This window comes from Pristiophorus japonicus, chromosome 7 (genome assembly GCF_044704955.1).
Source record: "Pristiophorus japonicus isolate sPriJap1 chromosome 7, sPriJap1.hap1, whole genome shotgun sequence".
In the NCBI taxonomy this organism is placed as follows: Eukaryota; Metazoa; Chordata; class Chondrichthyes; family Pristiophoridae; genus Pristiophorus; species Pristiophorus japonicus.
The window spans coordinates 194991080-195009535 of NC_091983.1; the positions used below are offsets into that span (position 1 = coordinate 194991080).

General features: G+C 47.3%; 1 protein-coding gene across 4 annotated transcripts in view; it reads right to left on the reverse strand.

The window, feature by feature from the left end:
- The window catches only part of ak9 (adenylate kinase 9), a 702269-nt gene that overhangs the window by 180675 nt on the left and 503138 nt on the right, over positions 1-18456 (reverse strand). For all 4 annotated transcript variants that reach the window (XM_070885675.1, XM_070885673.1, XM_070885672.1 and 1 more), the window contains one exon: positions 2641-2709. In XM_070885675.1, the coding sequence (XP_070741776.1) occupies positions 2641-2709 (69 nt within the window). The remainder of the gene's footprint in view (positions 1-2640; positions 2710-18456) is intronic.

Here is an 18456-nt window from a genome sequence, read left to right on the forward strand (position 1 = left end):
TGGCGGAACAGGCACGAGGGGCCATATGGCCTACTCCTGTTCCTATTTCTAATGTTCTTAAAAGTTTTCCTATTTCAGATTTCACCAGAACTCTCAGATTGTTTTCACTGACTAATTTATGAGCTTTCTTCATATTGGAATGTGTGTAGTTAAGAAAACAGTCCACAAAAGCTTGATTTCAGGGCATACAAGTAACTACAACAATATAGTACTAGATTTGCAACTAAGGAGGTGGAGTTTGAATTGATTTATGTTGGCAACTGGCTTCAAGTAAGTCTTAGAGCGCAGGGTAAATTGTCAAGGGCAGGATCACATACTTTATTAATGGCCTTGACATCTGTTACATTAACCTAGAACATAATGGGCTCAAGTTTCGACCTGAGTTGCTCCTATTTTTTTGGAGCAACTAGTTTAGAATGGAGCAGCTTAGAAATTGCAATTCTCGGCATTTAGTTTGCTCCAGTTCTAGTGAGTTAGAATAGTTCCATTTTAGAACAGATTTTTTTTTAAGGGGGCGTGTCCAGCCACTTACGCCTGTTTTGCAAGCTTAGACAGCGAAAACTTACTCCAAACTAACTTAGAATGGAGTAAGTGTAGATTTTTGTATGCTCAGAAAAACCTTGCCTACACTTATAAATCAGGGAACGAGAGCTAGGGAGAGGGAAGGGGGGTTTACAAACATTAAACACTTCACTTTTACAAATAAAGAGCCATCATCAATAATAAATGATAAATAAATCAATAAATCAACCAATAAATCAATTAAAAAAATTAAAAAAAAATTTTAAAATTAAAAAAATCAATTAATAAAAAATTAAGTTTCTACTCACCGACTGCAGCATCGGGAGCCATCCAGCAGCGTGCTGGGACAGCCCCCCCCTCCCCCTCAGTGTCTCTGTCAGTGTCTCTCTCTCTCTGCCGATGTCACTGTCTCTCTCTCTGACACTGTCTCTCTCTCTCTGTCAGTGTCTCTCTCTGTTTCTGACAGCGAGGCGTGGAGGGAGAGAGTGGGGTGGGGAAGGGAGAGGGGGGAGGGGGATAGGGGGGGAGAGAGAGAGGGGGGAGAGAGAGGGGTGGAGAGAGAGGGGGAGAGGGGGGGAGAGATAGGGGGAGGGAGGGGGGAAAAGGGGGGAAGGGAGCGGGGGAGAGGGAGGGGGGAGAGGGAGAGGGAGAAAGAGAGGGGGAGAGAGAGGGGGAATGGGGGAGAAGTGGGGGAGAGAGGAGGGGGAGGGAGAGGAGGGGGGAGAGGGGAGGGGAGAAAGGAGAGGGGTTGAACAGGGGGGAGAGAGGGGGGCTGAACGGGGAGGGAAGGGAGGGAGGGGGGGCTGAATGGGGGGGCAGGGGGGAGGGGGCTGAACGGGCCCTGCCGCCGCCACCAGGCTCCCACGGAGTACTTTGGGTGGGGTCTGCCCCCAGCGAGAGGCCGGGCCCCGCTGCCGCCGGCTCTCACGGAGTACATCGGGCGGGGCCCGCCCCCAGTGAGAGGCCAGGCGGGTGGGCCCTGCCGCCGCCAACATGGAGGGAGGAAGGGAGAGGAGGTCGGAGGAGGGGGAATGGCTGAATGTGAGTGGGGGGGGGGAGCGGGAGCTGAACGGCGGGGGGGGGTGGGGGAGCGGAAGTTGAACAGGCGGGAGGGAGGGACAGGGGGGAAGTGGGAGCTGAACGGGAGGGAGGGAAGGAGGCCCAAGTCCGATCTTCGCCCTGCGAGCCCATTTGAGCAGGGCTAGGGGCGGCGTGCTTCGGGCACCTCCCACGCAGCCTCGGAGGCCGGGAGCTACTGCACATGCGTGCACACCCTAGCGCGCATGTGCAGAGGTCCCGGCACTGTTTTCAGCGCCGGGACCTGGCTCCGACCCCCCCCCACATGTTCTGCTGCGCTGCGCCCAGGACCTGGATCGACCGGACGGAGGGGAGAATACCAAGGTAAATAATAGGCGCCGTTTCTGTTCTAAAAAGTTGGCGCACCACACGGAGATGCGACGTTCTAACCCTGGGGGCAAACTTGGGCCCAATGTGTGGAAGTTGGTCTGTGGCCACAAGCTGGTCTTTCTGATCTGCTACACCATGCCTTCTGGTGGAAAGGGCATAAAAAAGCCATGAAGAAAAATTGAAAATTATGAAACTAATTTTACAATGCTGAATTTCCTTAACACTTACATAAAATGCTTCTATATTTCTCACAGTACTTTGTCATTTTAGATTTTATAGTAGTCCCTGCATTAAAATATTTTCATGTTTAACTCAGCATGCCAGAATACTTAATGAAAGTACACATCTCACAGGAATTAGAAATAAATTGTACACCATTATTTTGGTGAACAATTTATTCTTGATGTAATTGGTGTAATGTCCTGCAGATTTTTTTGTTATGGTTTTGTACTGAATTCAATATTTTTGACATCACAACACACTAGAGAGAAAATAAATGTAAATGCTGGAAATCTGAAGTAAAAGCAGACAATGCTGAAAATAGAGAGCAAATCTGTCAGCATCTGAAAATGGAAAACACAAATTAATATTTTGACCTAATGTTCTCAGGAAGGATCTTCACCCAAAATGGTAACCTGTCTTTCTGTTTCAGATGCTAATGGACCTACTGTGTATTTCCACAATTGTGTTCTTATCGCAACTCAAATTTACCCCTTTTTCTTTCTTTCTTTCAGCTCGCTCTGCCAAAAGTTCCTCTCTTCTTTTAGCAATTTGTTCATCCTAAAATAAAGACAATAATGAGTGGTAGTTACCATACAGACTTCAAAAATGTAGATTAGCCAGAAACAATAATATTTTAAAATCATTTTATATCTAATCTCAAACTAACATTTTAGAGTTTCTGCCACGAAGAAAAAAAGCTCAATACTAAATGTATTTCTACAAGTATAGATCGAACATGTGTAAAGACTGCATACTTTCATTAACATGGTCAGTAAGAAAAAAGGCCGATACATTCACACCTCTCACTGTACTGGATAATACTTACCTTTGTATGCAAAGAGAAATGTATTCCTTCTAAGAACATAAGAACATAAGAAATAGGAGCAGGAGTAGGCCATACAGCCCCTCGAGCCTGCTCCACCATTTAATACGATCTTGGCTGATCCGATCATGGACTCAGGTCCACTTTCCTGCTTATCATAACCCCTTATTCCCTTATCGGTTAAGAAACTATCTATCTCTGTCTTAAATTTATTCAATGTCCTAACTTCCACAGCTCTCTGAGGCAGCGAATTCCACAGATCCACAAACCTCTGAGAAAATAAATTTCTTCTCATCTCAGTTTTAAATGGGCGGTCCCTTATTCTAAGATTATGCCCCCTAGTTCTAGTCTTCCCCATCAGTGGAAACATTCTCTCTGTATCCACCTTGTCAAGCCCCCTCATAATCTTATACGTTTCGATAAGATCACCTCGCAATCTTCTGAGACCAGGAGCAGCGCGAGTTCGGCGAGAGGCAGGAGCTCCGGGGATCGGAGAGGCCTACAAAAGGCCAGTGAGACCATGAACAGTGCGAGTTTGGCGAGAGGCGGGAATTCCGGGGATCGGAGAGGCCGACAAAAGGCCAGTGAGACCAGGAGCAGTGCGAGTTTGGCGAGAGGCGTGGCTTGTGCAGCTACAGGGGAAGGCAAAAAAGTAGAAAGAAACAGAAAGGTGACGTCACAGCCAAGGGGGTAAGTGATTGGCTGGATTGGTGAGAAGTTTTTCTTTTTTCTCTTCTATAACAGCGAGTAAACTTCAGCATTGTTGTTGCCAATTTAAGTGTTTCTAAGGGTTAAGTCATGGCAAGAGAGCTCGGTCACGTGATATGCTCCTCCTGTACCATGTGGGAACTCAGGGACACTTCCGGCGTCCCTGACGACTACGTGTGCGGGAAGTGTATCCGTCTCCAGCTCCTGACGGTCCACGTTAAGGAATTGGAGCTGAGAGTGGATTTGCTCTGGAGCATCCACGATGCTGAGAATGACGTGAGTAGCACGTGTAGCGAGTTGGTCTTACCACAGGCGAAGGGTCCACAGCCAGATAGGAAATGGAAGACCAGCAGGAAGAGCAGTGCTAGGAAGGTAGTGCAGGGGTCCCCTGTGGTCATCCCCCTGCAAAACAGATACACTGTTTTGAGTACTGTTGGGGGGGATGACTCATCAGGGGAGGGCAGCAGCAGCCAAGTTCATGGCACCGTGGCTGGCTCTGCTGCACAGAAGGGCAGGAAAAAGAGTGGGAGAGCGATAGTGATAGGGGATCCAATTGTAAGGGGAATAGATAGGTGTTTCCGCGGCCGCAACCGAGACTCCAGGATGGTATGTTGCCTCCCTGGTGCAAGGGTAAAGGATGTCTCGGAGCGGGTGCAGGACATTCTGAAAAGGGAGGGTGAACAGCCAGTTGTCATGGTGCACATTGGTACCAACGATATAGGTAAAAAAAGGGATGAGGTCCTACGAGACGAATTTAAGGAGCTAGGAGCTAAATTAAAATGTAGGATCTCAAAAGTAGTAATCTCGGGATTGCTACCAGTGCCACGTGCTAGTCAGAATAGGAATCGCAGGAGAGCTCAGATGAATACGTGGCTTGAGCAGTGGTGCAGCAGGGAGGGATTCAAATTCCTGGGGCATTGGAACCGGTTCTGGGGGAGGTGGGACCAGTGACAAACCGGACGGTCTGCACCTGGGCAGGACCGGAACCAATGTCCGAGGGGGAGTGTTTGCTAGTGCTGTTGGGGAGGAGTTAAACTAATATAGCAGGGGGATAGGAACCAATGCAGGGAGAGGGCTCTGAGCTAGTTAGAATAGGTGAGAGCTCAGATGAACAGGACCCCAAGAAAGAATGCAAAAGGCAGGAGGCAACAGAGCAGAGTAGCACTGGGGTAAGTGTAAACCACAAGGTGATAGGAAGGGACAATATGTATGAATATAAAGGGGCTGCAGGAGGGGTCAAAACTAAAAATCATGGTTTAAAAACTAGGATTGAAGCACTCTACCTAAAAGCACGCAGCATGCGAAATAAAGTAAATGAGTTGATGGCACAAATCATTACAAATGGGTATGATTTGGTGGCCATTACAGAAACGTGGTTGCAGGGTGGCCAAGACTGGGAATTAAACATACAGGGGTATCTGACAATTCGGAAAAATAGACAAGAAGGGAAAGGAGGTGGGGTAGCTCTGTTTTAAAGGAAGATATCAGGGCAGTTGTGAGAGACGATATTAGCTCGAATGAACAAATGTTGAATCATTGTGGGTGGAGATTAGAGATAGTAAGGGGAAAAAGTCACTGGTGGGCGTAGTTTATAGGCCCCCAAATAATAACTTCACGGTGGGGCAGGCAATAATCAAGGGAATAATGGAGGCATGTGAAAAAGGAACGGCAGTAATCATGGGGGATTTTAACCTACATATCGATTGGTCAAATCAAATCGCACGGGGTAGCCTGGAGGAGGAATTCATAGAATGCATACGGGATTGCTTCTTAGAATAGTATGTTACAGAACCTACAAGGGAGCAAGCGATCTTAGATCTGGTCCTGTGTAATGAGACAGGAATAATAAACGATCTTCTAGTAAAAGATCATCTCGGAATGAGTGATCACAGTATGGTTAAATTTGTAATACAGATTGAGGGTGAGGAAGTAGTGTCTCAAACGAGCATACTATGCTTAAACAAAGGGGACTACAGTGGGATGAGGGCAGAGTTGGCTAAAGTAGACTGGAAACACAGACTAAACGGTGGCACGATTGAGGAACAGTGGAGGACTTTTAAGGAGCTCTTTCATAGTGCTCAACAAAAATATATTCCAGTGAAAAAGGGCGGTAAGAGAAGGCATAACCAGCCGTGGATAACCAAGGAAATAAAGGAGAGTATCAAATTAAACACCAATGCGTATAAGGTGGCCAAGGTTAGTGGGAAAATAGAGGATTGGGAAAATTTTAAACGAAAGCAAAGAATGACTAAGAAAGCAATAAAGAAAGGAAAGAGAGATTACGCAAGTGAACTTGAGCAAAACATAAAAACAGATAGTAAAAGCTTTTACAGATATATAAAACGGAAAAGAGTGACTAAAGTAAATGTTGGTCCCTTAGAAGATGAGAAGGGGGATTTAATAATGGGAAATGTGGAAATGGCTGAGACCTTAAACATTTATTTTGCTTTGGTCTTCACAGTGGAAGACACAAAAACCTTGCCAAAAACTGCTGGTCACAGGAATGTGGGAAGGGAGGACCTTGAGACAATCACTATCACTAGGGGGGTAGTGCTGGACAGGCTAATGGGACTCAAGGTAGACAAGTCCCCTGGTCCTGATGAAATGCATCCCAGGGTATTAAAAGAGATGGCGGAAGTTATAGCAGATGCATTCGTTATAATCTACCAAAATTCTCTGGACTCTGGGTGGTACCAGCAGATTGGAAAGCAGCTAATGTAACGCCTCTGTTTAAAAAAGGGGGCAGACAAAAGGCAGGTAACTATAGGCCAGTGAGTTTAACATCTGTAGTGGGGAAAATTCTTGAAGCTATCATTAAGGAAGAAATAGCGGGACATCTAGATAGGAATAGTGCAATCAAGCAGACGCAACATGGATTCATGAAGGGGAAATCACGTTTAACTAATTTACTGTAATTCTTTGAGGATATAACGAGCATGGTGGATAGAGGTGTACCGATGGATGTGGTGTATTTAGATTTCCAAAAGGCATTTGATAAGGTGCCACACAAAAGGTTACTACAGAAGATAAAGGTACGCGGAGTCAGAGGAAATGTATTAGCATGGATCGAGAATTGGAAAGCAGAGAGTCGGGATAAATGGGTCCTTTTCGGGTTGGAAATCGGTGGTTAGTGGTGTGCCACAGGGATCAGTGCTGGGACTACAACTGTTTACAATATACATAGATGACCTGGAAGAGGGGACAGAGTGTAGTGTAACAAAATTTGCTGATGACACAAAGATTAGTGGGAAAGCGGGTTGTGTAGAGGACACAGAGAGGCTGCAAAGAGATTTAGATAGGTTAAGCGAATGGGCTAAGGTTTGGCAGATGGAATACAATGTTGGAAAGTGTGAGGTCATTCACCTTGGGAAAAAAAACAGTAAAAGGGAATATTATTTGAATGGGGAGAAATTACAACATGCTGAGGTGCAGAGGGACCTGGGGGTCCTCTTGCATGAATCCCAAAAAGTTAGTTTGCAGGTGCAGCAGGTAATCAGGAAGGCGAATGGAATGTTGGCCTTCATTGCGAGAGGGATGGAGTACAAAATTAGGGAGGTCCTGCTGCAACTGTATAGAGTATTGGTGAGGCCGCACCTAGAGTACTCCGTGCAGTTTTGGTCACCTTACTTAAGGAAGGATATAGTAGCCTTGGAGGGGGTACAGAGACGATTCACTAGGCTGATTCCGGAGATGAGGGGGTTACCTTATGATGATAGATTGAGTAGACTGGGTCTTTACTCGTTGGAGTTCTGAAGGATGAGGGGTGATCATATAGAAACATTTAAAATCATGAAAGGGATAGACAAGCTAGAGGCAGAGAGGTTGTTTCCACTGGTCGGGGAGACTAGAACTAGGGGGAACAGCCTCAAAATACGGGGGAGCCAATTTAAAACCGAGTTGAGAAGGAATTTCTTCTCCCAGAGGGTTGTGAATCTGTGGAATTCTCTGCCCAAGGAAGCAGTAGAGGCTAGCTCATTGAATGTATTCAAATCACAGATAGATAAATTTTTAACCAATAAGGGAATTAAGGGTTACGGGGAGCGGGCGGGTAAGTGGAGCTGAGTCCACGGCCAGATCAGCCATGATCTTGTTGAATAGCGGAGCAGGCTCGAGGGGCTGGATTGCATACTCCTGTTCCTAATTCTTATGTTCTTATGTTATGAATTCCAATTGAGTTCCAACCGATTCAACCTTTCCTCATAAGTCTTTCCTCATAAATCAACCCCCTCATCTCTGGAATCAACCTAGTGTACCTTCTCTCAACAGCCTCCAAAGCAAGTATATCCTTTCGTAAATATGGAAACCAAAACTGCACGCAGTATTCCAGGTGTGGCCTCACCAATACCCGGTATAAATGTGACAAGACTTCCCTGCTTTTATACTCCATCCCCTTTGCAATAAAGGCCAAAATTCCATTGGCCTTCTTGATCACTTGCTGTACCTGCATACTAACCTTTTGAGTTTCATGCACAAGTACCCCCAGGTTCTGCTGTACTGCAGCATTTTGCAATCTTTCTCCATTTAAATAATAACTTGCTCTTTGATTTTTTTTTCTGCCAAAGTGCATGACCTCACACTTTCCAACATTATATTCCATCTGCCAAATTTTTGCCCACTCACTTAGCCTGCCTATGTCCTTTTGCAGATTTTTTGTGTCCTCCTCACACATTGCTTTTCCTCCCATCGTTGTATCGTCAGCAAACTTGGCTACGTTACACTCGGTCTCTTCTTCCAAGTCGTTAATATAGATTGTAAGTAGTTGGGGTCCCGGCACTGATCCCTGCGGCACCACACTAGTTACTGATTGCCAACCCGAGAATGAACCATTTATCCCGACTCTCTGTTTTCTGCTCGTTAGCCAATCCTCTGTCCATGCTAATATATTACCCCCAACCCCATGAACTTTTATCTTGTGCAGTAATCTTTTATGTGGCACCTTGTCAAATGCCTTCTGGAAGTCCAAATACACCACATCCACTGGTTCCCCTTTATCCACCCTCTTTGTTCCATTCTCAAAGAATTCCAGAAACTTTGTCAAACATGACTTCCTCTGCCTGACCGAATTATCTGCCTTTCGTCCCATTATCTTATTGAGTCCCACCTCCTTAGTGATTGTGATTGTGTTAAGTTCCTCCCCCGCTATAGCCCCTTGACTATCCACTATTGGGATATTGCTAGTGTCCTCTACCGTAAAGACTGATACAAAATATTTGTTCAGAGTTTCTGCCATCTCTATGTTCTCCATTACTAATTCCCTGGTCTCGTCCTCTAAGGGGCCAACATTTACTTTAGCCACTCTATGTAGTCACTGTTATTTAGGCCAAAATGGCCATTATATTTGCGCACAACAATGTCCCAAACAGCAAAGTAGATAAATGACCAGATAATCTATTTCGGCGGTGTTGATTGTCGGTCAAGTCACTGGGAGAATTCTATGCTCTTCTTCAAATACAGAGCCTTGGCTTCTGACATTACAGCGTTCCTCATTACTGTACTGAAGTGTTAGCCTAGATTATATGCTCCAAGACCTGGTGTGGCCATAAACCTGCAACCTTCCAGATTCAGAGATGAAAGTTTTACCAATGAGCCCAAACTGACAAGTCCCTAGTTACAGTTTCAGTTTCCATACACTTAATAGCATTTTGTACCCTGTGTCATGAGGATTGCCCACCCTCACGGATTTTCTGGGAGTCTACCAGAATGAGGCATGAATGTCCCAAGCAGTGCTGCTAGCAGCCCGCGAGAACATTACCATTCAAATTTCTTGCGACAGCAGGGAACCCACTCAGTGACGTCAATGGCTGCTGCCACAGAAAAGCCACCAACTTGGCACCCTCTCCTTCCATCGCCGCAGACAGCTGGACCCGGCTTAGGGTTGATCGTAAACAGGATCGGCGAGTCTGGCTAGTGCTGAGACAGCCAGGAGTCTTTTGTAGGGGATGGGGGTGGGGGAGGGGTGGGGTAAGAGACTGAATGGGAAGAGGTACAGGGCTGGGTTGAACGATGGTGAACAGGGACGAGGAGGCAGGGAAGTGTGGGTGATCGGAGGCTGGGAGCAGTAGGAGGATTAGAGTGAGGGGCGAGAGTGATAGCACACTGGGGGTCAGGGGAGAGAGAGAGACAAGGAACTGGGAGGTCGGGGGATGGAGATTCAGGTGAAGAGAGAGAGAAATGGGGGTTGGTGACTGGGGATTTAGGGGGAGAGAGGAAGACGAGGATGGTGGCTGGGGGAGAGGCAGACTTAGTAATGAGGGTCAAGGGATGGGGGGAGAATCGGGGAATAAGCAGTCAGGAAATGGGAGCTCAACAACAACAACTTTTATTTATATAGCGCCTTTAACGTAACAAAATGCCCCAAGGCACTTCACAGGAGTGTTATAAGCCAAAACAAATACATTTGATACTGAGCCACGTAAGAAGAAATTACGCAGAGAGGTAAATTTTAAGGAGCGTTTTAAAGGAGGAGAGATAGAGGCGGAGAGGTTTAGGGAGGGAGTTCCAGAGCTTAAGGCCCAGGCAGCTGAAGGCATGGCAACTGATGGTTGAGCAGTTACAATCATGGTTGCTCAAGAGGGCAGAATTTAAGGAGTGCAGACATCTCATGGGGTTGTGAGGCTGAAAGAGATTACAGAGTGTTATGTATGTAACTATGTAATACTTGCCACCAGAAGGCGCAACTGCTGGAGTCCTAATGGTGACCTGCACACACATACAAGGCCAGTATAAAATGTTGGTTGCCATGTTGTTTAGGCATTCTGGAGTTGTAATAAAGAAGACTAAGGTCACACTAAGTTTAGCTCACAGTATTCAGCCTTGTGGAGTTCTTGCATACCTAACAATTGGCGACAAGTAACAGAATACGAATTTTCACGCAACCATGGCTGCCATTGGAATATTAGAGAGATTCGTAGAGTGTGATGATTGGGAAGCCTTCGTCGAGTGTCCCGAACAGTACTTCACGGCCAACGAGCTGGAAGGAGACACTAATGCGGCCAAGCGCAGGGCGGTTCTCCTCACCATCTGTGGGCCTAAAATATACAGCCTCATCAAGAATTTGCTCGCACTGACAAAACCAACGGAGAAGGAATATACAGAGTTGTGCACGCTGGTTCGGGACCACTTCAAACTGAAGGAGAGTGTCCTCATGCCAGGTATCGTTTTTACATGCACCATTGCTCCGGGGGCCAGAACGTGGCGGATTAGGTCGCCGACCTGAGACGCCTCACGGGACCTTGTGATTTTGGAGCTGCGTTGGGACAAATTCTGCAGGACTTTTTCATGCCGGGCATCAGCCACGAGTTCATTCTTCGAAAGCTGCTGGCTGCTGAAACCCTAGACCTGAGCAGGGCCATCGCGATCGCCCAGGCATGCATGGCCATGGACGATAACACCAAACAGATATCTTCTCAATATCGAAGCTCACCGGCAAGTACTGTGCTTAAAATGACGTCGCTAGCAGGCCGAACTCCATATGGCAGGGCCTATACATCTGCGGCTGCAAGACCTGTGATGACTCAGAGTCCGCCATTGGGGGTGAATGTGAATCCATTTGCACCATGTTGGCGCTGCGGGGGTAATCATTGGGCCCATCAATGTCGATTCAAGCACTACGTGTGCAAAGGCTGCGCATCAATGGGGCACCCAGCGAATGTGCAAATGTGCTGGGACACACCACATGGCAGAGAATGATCGATCCGGCGCGGATCACACAGCACAGGCAACTCAACCCGAGGAAGAAGTGTATGGGGTACATACCGTCACCACCAAGAGCCCTCTTATAATGTTGAAAGTCAAAATAAATGGAGTTCCAGTATCTATGGAGCTGGACACGGGTGCGAGTCAGTCAATAATGAGCCAGAAGGCTTTCGAGAAACTGTGGGGCAATAAGGAACAAATGCCCAAACTGAACCCGATTAATGCAAAGCTGCGTACCTGCACCAAAGAGCTCATACCAGACATTGGAAGTGCGGCAATGAAGGTATTGTATGATGGAACTGTGCATGACCTATCATTGTGGATTGTCCCAGGCAATGGCCCAACACTGTTCAGCAGAAGCTGGCTAGAAAAGATAGATGGAATTGGAACAACATCAAAGCACTATCTTCAGTGGATGATGCCTCGTGTGCTCAAGCGCTGAGCAAGTTTCCCTCGCTATTCAAACCAGGCATCGGCAACTTCACAGGCGCCAAGGTACAGATCCATCTCGGCCCCGATACATGGCCCGTCCATCACAAGGCGCGGGCGGTTCTATACATGATGAGGGAGAAAGTCGAGATCGAATTGGACAGACTTCAACGCGAAGGAATCATATCGCCAGTTGAGTTCAACGATTGGGCCAGTCCAATTGTTCCAGTATTGAAAAGCGATGGCACGGTCAGAATCTGCAGAGACAACAAGGTAACGATTAACTGAGTCTCACTACAGGACCAGTACCCGCCCACTGCCCAAGGTGGATGACCTGTTCGCAATGTTAGCGGGGGGGGGGGGGGTCGTTCACCAAGCTGGACCTAACCTCCGCCTACATGACACAGAAGCTGGCTGAATCTTCGAAAAGACTGATGTGCATCAGCATACACAAAGGGCTGTTTATATACCATAGGTGCCTTTTCGGGATTCACTCGGCTGCAGCTATTTTCCAGAGAAACATGGAGAGTTTGCTGAAATCTGTTCCGCGCACCGATGTGTTTCAAGACGACATCCTAATCACCGGTCGTGACACCATCAAACACCTACACAACCTGGAAGAGGTTCTAAGTCGCCTAGACAGTATGGGGCTCAGGCTGAAATGCTCCAAGTGTGTTTTTCTGGCACCAAAAGTCGAATTTTTGGGGAGAAAGATTGCAGCAGACAGCATCAGGCCCACGGACTCAAAGACAGAGGCTATCAAGAATGCATCCAGACTACAGAATGTGATTGAGCTGCGTTCATTCCTGGGACTCATCAACTCTTTCAGTAACTTTCTATCCAGGTTGAGCACGTTGTTAGAGCCTTTGCACATGTTGTTACGTAAGGGTGACGAGTGGGTTTGGGGCAAATCTCAAGACACAGCCTTTGAGAAGGCCAGGAACCTGCTATGTTCAAATAAGTTACTTGTACGCTATGACCCATGTAAACGTTTAGTCCTAGCTTGTGACGCCTCATCGTATGGAGTAGGTTGTGTGTTACAGCAAGCCAATGTATCGGGCAACCTCCAACCAGTTGTATACGCATCTAGAAGTCTGTCTAAGGCTGAGAGAGCCTATAGTATGGTCGAGAAAGAGGCGTTAGCATGTGTATATAGGGTTAAGAAAATGCATCAATACATATTTGGACTTCAGTTTGAGCTTGAAACTGATCACAAGACGCTCATTTCGCTGTTTTCAGAGAGCAAAGGTATAAACACCAATACTTCGTCCCGCATCTAAAGATGGGCACTAACATTATCCGCCTACGACTTTGTTATCCGCCACAGACCAGGCACTGAAAACTGTGCCAATGCTCTCAGCCGGCTACTATTAGCCACCACTGGGGTTGAAATGGCGCAGCCCGCAGACTTGCTACTGGTCATGGATGCTTTTGAGAGTGAGGGGTCACCTGTCATGGATCGCCAGGTCAGGACCTGCGCCAGCCAAGGTATATGCCTCAAACCAGCAAATACATACTAACAAAGCACATGCAATATCGCAACAGAGTGAAACGAGGCCTTTACAACATTAACACAATATCACCTATTCTACTGTGGTAGCCGTATGTGGCCTAATAGCAGAGACTCTTTATTAACCCTTCCTATTTTTCTCTTTGCAGTCAAAGCACTCCCACCTCCAGGAGGAGCAGCTGCGGACAGGCGGGGTTCTGCCTCAAAATTACCACTCACAGACGTGGAGGAGAGGGTCTCTGCCCTCATCGGAGTACTAGGTCAGACAGTTGCCGGGTGCGATGTTGAGCCCCCTTCGGAAAGTGAAGGTATGTACATGGATCGTGCTACTGAATCCAATGCACTGTGAGATATAATGGAGTTGCGACCACCCTCAAATGAACCTGTGCTAAGCTACCTTCCTTATGCCACCCTGCCCCCTCCTCTAACCGCTTGTCTGTTGTTTTCGACCTCCAAATGACCAATCAAAGGTACCCCATCCCTCGAAGGAGCCCTCCGCTTCAGCTCAGGTGGATGAGGACGAGGCAATGGAGGGCACTGATTCAGCGGAGCATCCGAGCCCACCAGGCGCATCCTCTGGATTAAGCTCTTCAGGGATGACGCAGAATTTGTGGGGTTTGATGAATTGGAGGCTCCAGGCCCCAGTGGCATTCAACAATGCAGTATCAGGGTGGAATCCTGCAGGCCAGCTCGCTGGAGGGTCAGTCGGCAAAGTCGGTCTGCTAACAGTGGACCTGGTGGAAATGTCCAGGGGGAGCGCAGTGATGCACTGTGACCTTATTGATGCATTGGGACGGATCCCAGCGAGCATTGACAAGCTCATTGCGGCTGTTGCAGAGGCAGCGTTGCAGATTGTCATTGCAAGTCGTGAGTTCAGCAAGGCCATCATTGCCCACACACAGAGGTTGGTGACCTGTAGAAGTGACAGTGGAGTTCCAGAGTGTGTGGCGCATGCCATTGATCACACCGCAGACTCGGGTGCATCACAGGCACAAGCTTTGCTTGAGCTTGGGCAGGTGATGCAGTCCATGTCTGCATACTCTCTGCATTCCCCACTGTCCAATGGGGAAGTGACAGTGCCAAAGCAGGCCAGGATGGGAACACATCTTGCTCCGGTTGATAAGGCCCAGCCCTGTCGGAGAGTGAGTGGCTCCAAGGAAATGGGAGGTGGTCTCATTCCTCAGGATGACAGCATTCCGGATCCCACCACTCACTCGCCAACCATGCACCATAGACGGTTGAAACCCCATCCACCTGTGACTGGTAACGCCGACGAAGAGGCGCCCCAGTCGAAAGCTGGACCTTCCAGCCCAGGAGCTGGTTCGTGCCTCCGCAGACACGGTCTCCATTCTATGACTCCCCCAACACAGCAGCCCTCTAGCAGCCTTGCTGTATGCCTTAAGGCCTCATTGAAGAGGAGCAGTTGGCATGGGAGGAAGTTGAAGGGAATGGGGGAGAAAGTCTCTCGAAGACGCAATAATGGCTGCGAAGTAATCATGGTGCCTTTCAAATTTTGTGCACGGCAGGAAACAGTCTTATTTTATTTACATTTTGTGCACTACAGGAAGCAGTCTTGTTTTATTTACATCTTGTGCACTGCAGGATGCCGTTATTCTTTTATTTACATTTTGTGCACTCCAGAATGCAATTATTCTTTTTCTAACATTTTGTGTATTGCAGGATGCAGTCTGTTTTGATTTGAATTTTGTGCACTGCAGAATGCAGTTATTCTTTTTCTAATACCTTGTGAATAGCAGGAAGTTGTAATGTGTCCATAAGTGGTCAACCGGTCTATTATATCGGGTTCTGTGGGGGGGATGGGGGATATTGAGTGTGTTACATGTTGGTAAAAAATTTTTTTGAACATTGACATTGGTGTCTTGTGTCTCATTTGCACAATCATTTGTACATTAGGCAGCATGGTGACATAAAGTGGCGAGGCAACGCTCAAACCTCCCATTCCCCGTTGAAGTAAATCGGTCAAGGATGCGCTGCCTAGATAAGGCTCTTGCAGCGGCCACATCTCCACGCTGCCTCCACTGTGGTCGTGGTGGTTGCGGTACGGCTTCCTCGCTAGGCTCCTCTTCCTCATCTTTTTCCTCCTCCTGAGGTGGTCCTGCAATCCCCATTGGCAATGCCTATCCCCTCATGATGGCTATGTTGTGTAGCATGCAGCACACGGCAATGAACTGGAAGACCTGCTGAGAGGACTATTGAAGGCTGCCTCCAGAGTGGTCCAGGCATCGGAAGCGCTACTTCAGCATGCCAATTGTTTGTTCAATTATGTTGCGGGTGGCTTCATGGCAGTCATTATAGCGCTGCTCGGCTCATGTGGCAGGGTTCCGGAGGGGGTTCATGAGCCAGGTGGCCAGCCAGTATCCTTTGTCCCCGATCAGCCAGCTTTGACTGTGTCTTTGTTGCTGAAACATGCGTGAGACACTGCTCTCATGCAAGATGAAAGCATCATGTGTGCTCCCTGGATTCACTGTGAGGATGTGCTGAGTGTGGTCGCAGACCAGCTGAACGTTAATGGAGTGTTATCCCTTTCTATTTCAAAGACCTCTGGATTCTGTGTTGGTGCTCGCAGTGACGTGCATACAGTCAATCGCACCTTGAACCTTGGGGAGGCCTGCAAATCATGCAAAACTTATAGCCCTCTCATTCTGGCTCTCCCTGTTCATTGGGAACTTTATGAAGTCCATCCTGCACGCCTACAGTGCCCTTGTCACGAGCGAATGGAGCAATGTGTGCCGTGCTGCGAAATGCATTATATGTCCCCTGCTGTTGCCTGGAAGGAGCCAGAGGCATAGAATGCCAGCACCGCAGTCACTTTCACCTCGACGGATAGCGCAGTCCTGGTGCCGCTGGTAGGCTGTAGGTCTGCCTGTAGGAGCAGGCATATCTCTGTGAGCACTTTTTTTCTGAAGCGCAGAACCCACTGCATATCAGAAATATGTAGATATGAGCGATGTTCCCTGTAAACCCGTGGGGGGGGGGGGTTAGGCCTCCTCCCCAAACATCTGTTACCTCTTCGATTCTGTTGCAAACCATGAACATTAAGCATTTCTTCCAGCTTGAAGCCGCCTGCCAATGGCAATCAGCATGATTTGCCGCCTAACTAGCGTTGCCCCCATTGAACTCCTTTACTGACCTTGAAAACAAAGGGTTAACTCATAAAAGTGCTGCTTTAAACTGTAGACTCACACAGCATTCTGCGTGCAATCTAGGTAGTCAATGACAACTGCAATATAAGATTCTCCGGCCTCCCTTTAAATATGGCGGCAATTGTGCCTGCTATACCTTGCGACCCCCTGTTTTTTTTGGTCGGGTCCTGGGACGGTCGCCAAATCAGGCATAATAGCTGAAGGTTCTACCCGGGGCGCTAGTGTAGCCTTGCACAATGTGAGGAGAAAAGGGTGTAAAAGAAAAGATAGCCATCCGTGGCTAACTAAAGAAATAAAGGACGGTATCCAATTAAAAACAAGGGCATACAAAATGGCCAAAATTAGTGGGAGGACAGAAGATTGGGAAGCTTTTAAAAGCCAACAAAGAATGACTAAAAAATGATTAAGAAAGGGAAGAAGACAGACTATGGGCTCAATTTTCCCCAGTATTTGCTCCGTTGTTTTTGCAGCAGACTGCTTTTTCTGGCCAACTTAAAAATCTCCAGTTTGCCCAATCAATTTGCACCAGCATAACTGACTTAGTAAGATTTTTTTTAGATAAGTTTCTTTTTTCTCAAAAGGGGGCATTACCAGCCACGTATGTCAATTCTGGCCATTTAGACAACTTTGGCCAGCTAATAGTTACTCCAGTTCTAAGGCCAGCGTATGTGTCCACTCGAGAAAACCATTGCAGACAGTTAATGAAATCGGCGCAGGTAAGGAAATCGGCGCAGATAAGTGCAGCAGGTGCCCGGACAGCAGCAGCAGGAAAGGTAAGAGAGATGGGGAGAGAGAGGTGGAGAGGAAGAGAGAGGTGGGGGGAGGGAGAGGGGGTGGGGGGAAGCATTTGACCAGGAAGGAGGAGACCACTCGGCCTGGGCTAGAGGCGGAAGAACACACCGGCAAGCCTTTCGGCCAGGGCTAGGGGAGCAGACCGTGAGGCTGAAGACAGAAGGCTACAACATAATTATTAAAAGAATGAGATTGAACAGTCCACCACATAAACGGAAACCAACACGTATTATATAAACCAACCAACCCTTAGCAATGTTAAATAAATTAATGCGGAGTGCATTTGCAAACAGAAACTACTAACGAGACATTGAAAAATAAAATCCATTCAATAGAAACACCACTTCTCAGGGGAACAGACTAATTGAACAAATACTTTGGTTCTGTCTTCACGAAGGAAGACACGAATAACCTTCTAAATGTACTAGGGGACACTTGGTCCAGTGAGAAGGAGGAACTGAAGGATATCCTTATTAGGCAGGAAATTGTGTCAGGGAAATTGATGGGATTGAAGGCTGATAAATCCCCGAGGCCTGATAGTCTGCATTCCAGAGTACTTAACGAAGTGGCCCTAGGAATAGTAGATGCATTGGTGATCATTTTCCAACAGTCTATCGACTCTGGATCAGTTCCTATGGACTGGAGGGTAGCTAATGTAACACCACTTTTTCAAAAAGGAGGGAGTGAGAAAACGGGGAATTATAGACCGGTTAGTCTGACATCAGTAGTGGGGAAAATGTTGGAATCAATCATTAAGGTTGAAATAGCAGTGCATTTGGAAAGCAGTGACAGGATCGGTCCAAGTCAGCATGGATTTATGAACGAGAAATCATGCTTGACAAATCTTCTGGAATTTTTTGAGGATGTAACTAGCAGAGTGGACAAGAGAGAAGCAGTGGATGTGGTGTACTTGGACCTTCAAAAGGCTTTTGACAAGGTCCCACACAAGAGATTGAGTGCAAAGTCAAAGCGCATGGTATTGGGGGTAATGTACTGACATGGATAGAGAACTGGTTGGCAGACAGGAAGCAGAGAGTCGGGATAAACTGGTCCTTTTCAGAATGGCAGGCAGTGACTAGTGGAGTGCCGCAGGGCTCAGTGCTGGGACCCCAGCTCTTTACAATATACATGAACGATTTGGATGAAGGAATTGAGTATAATATCTCCAAGTTTGCAGCTGACAC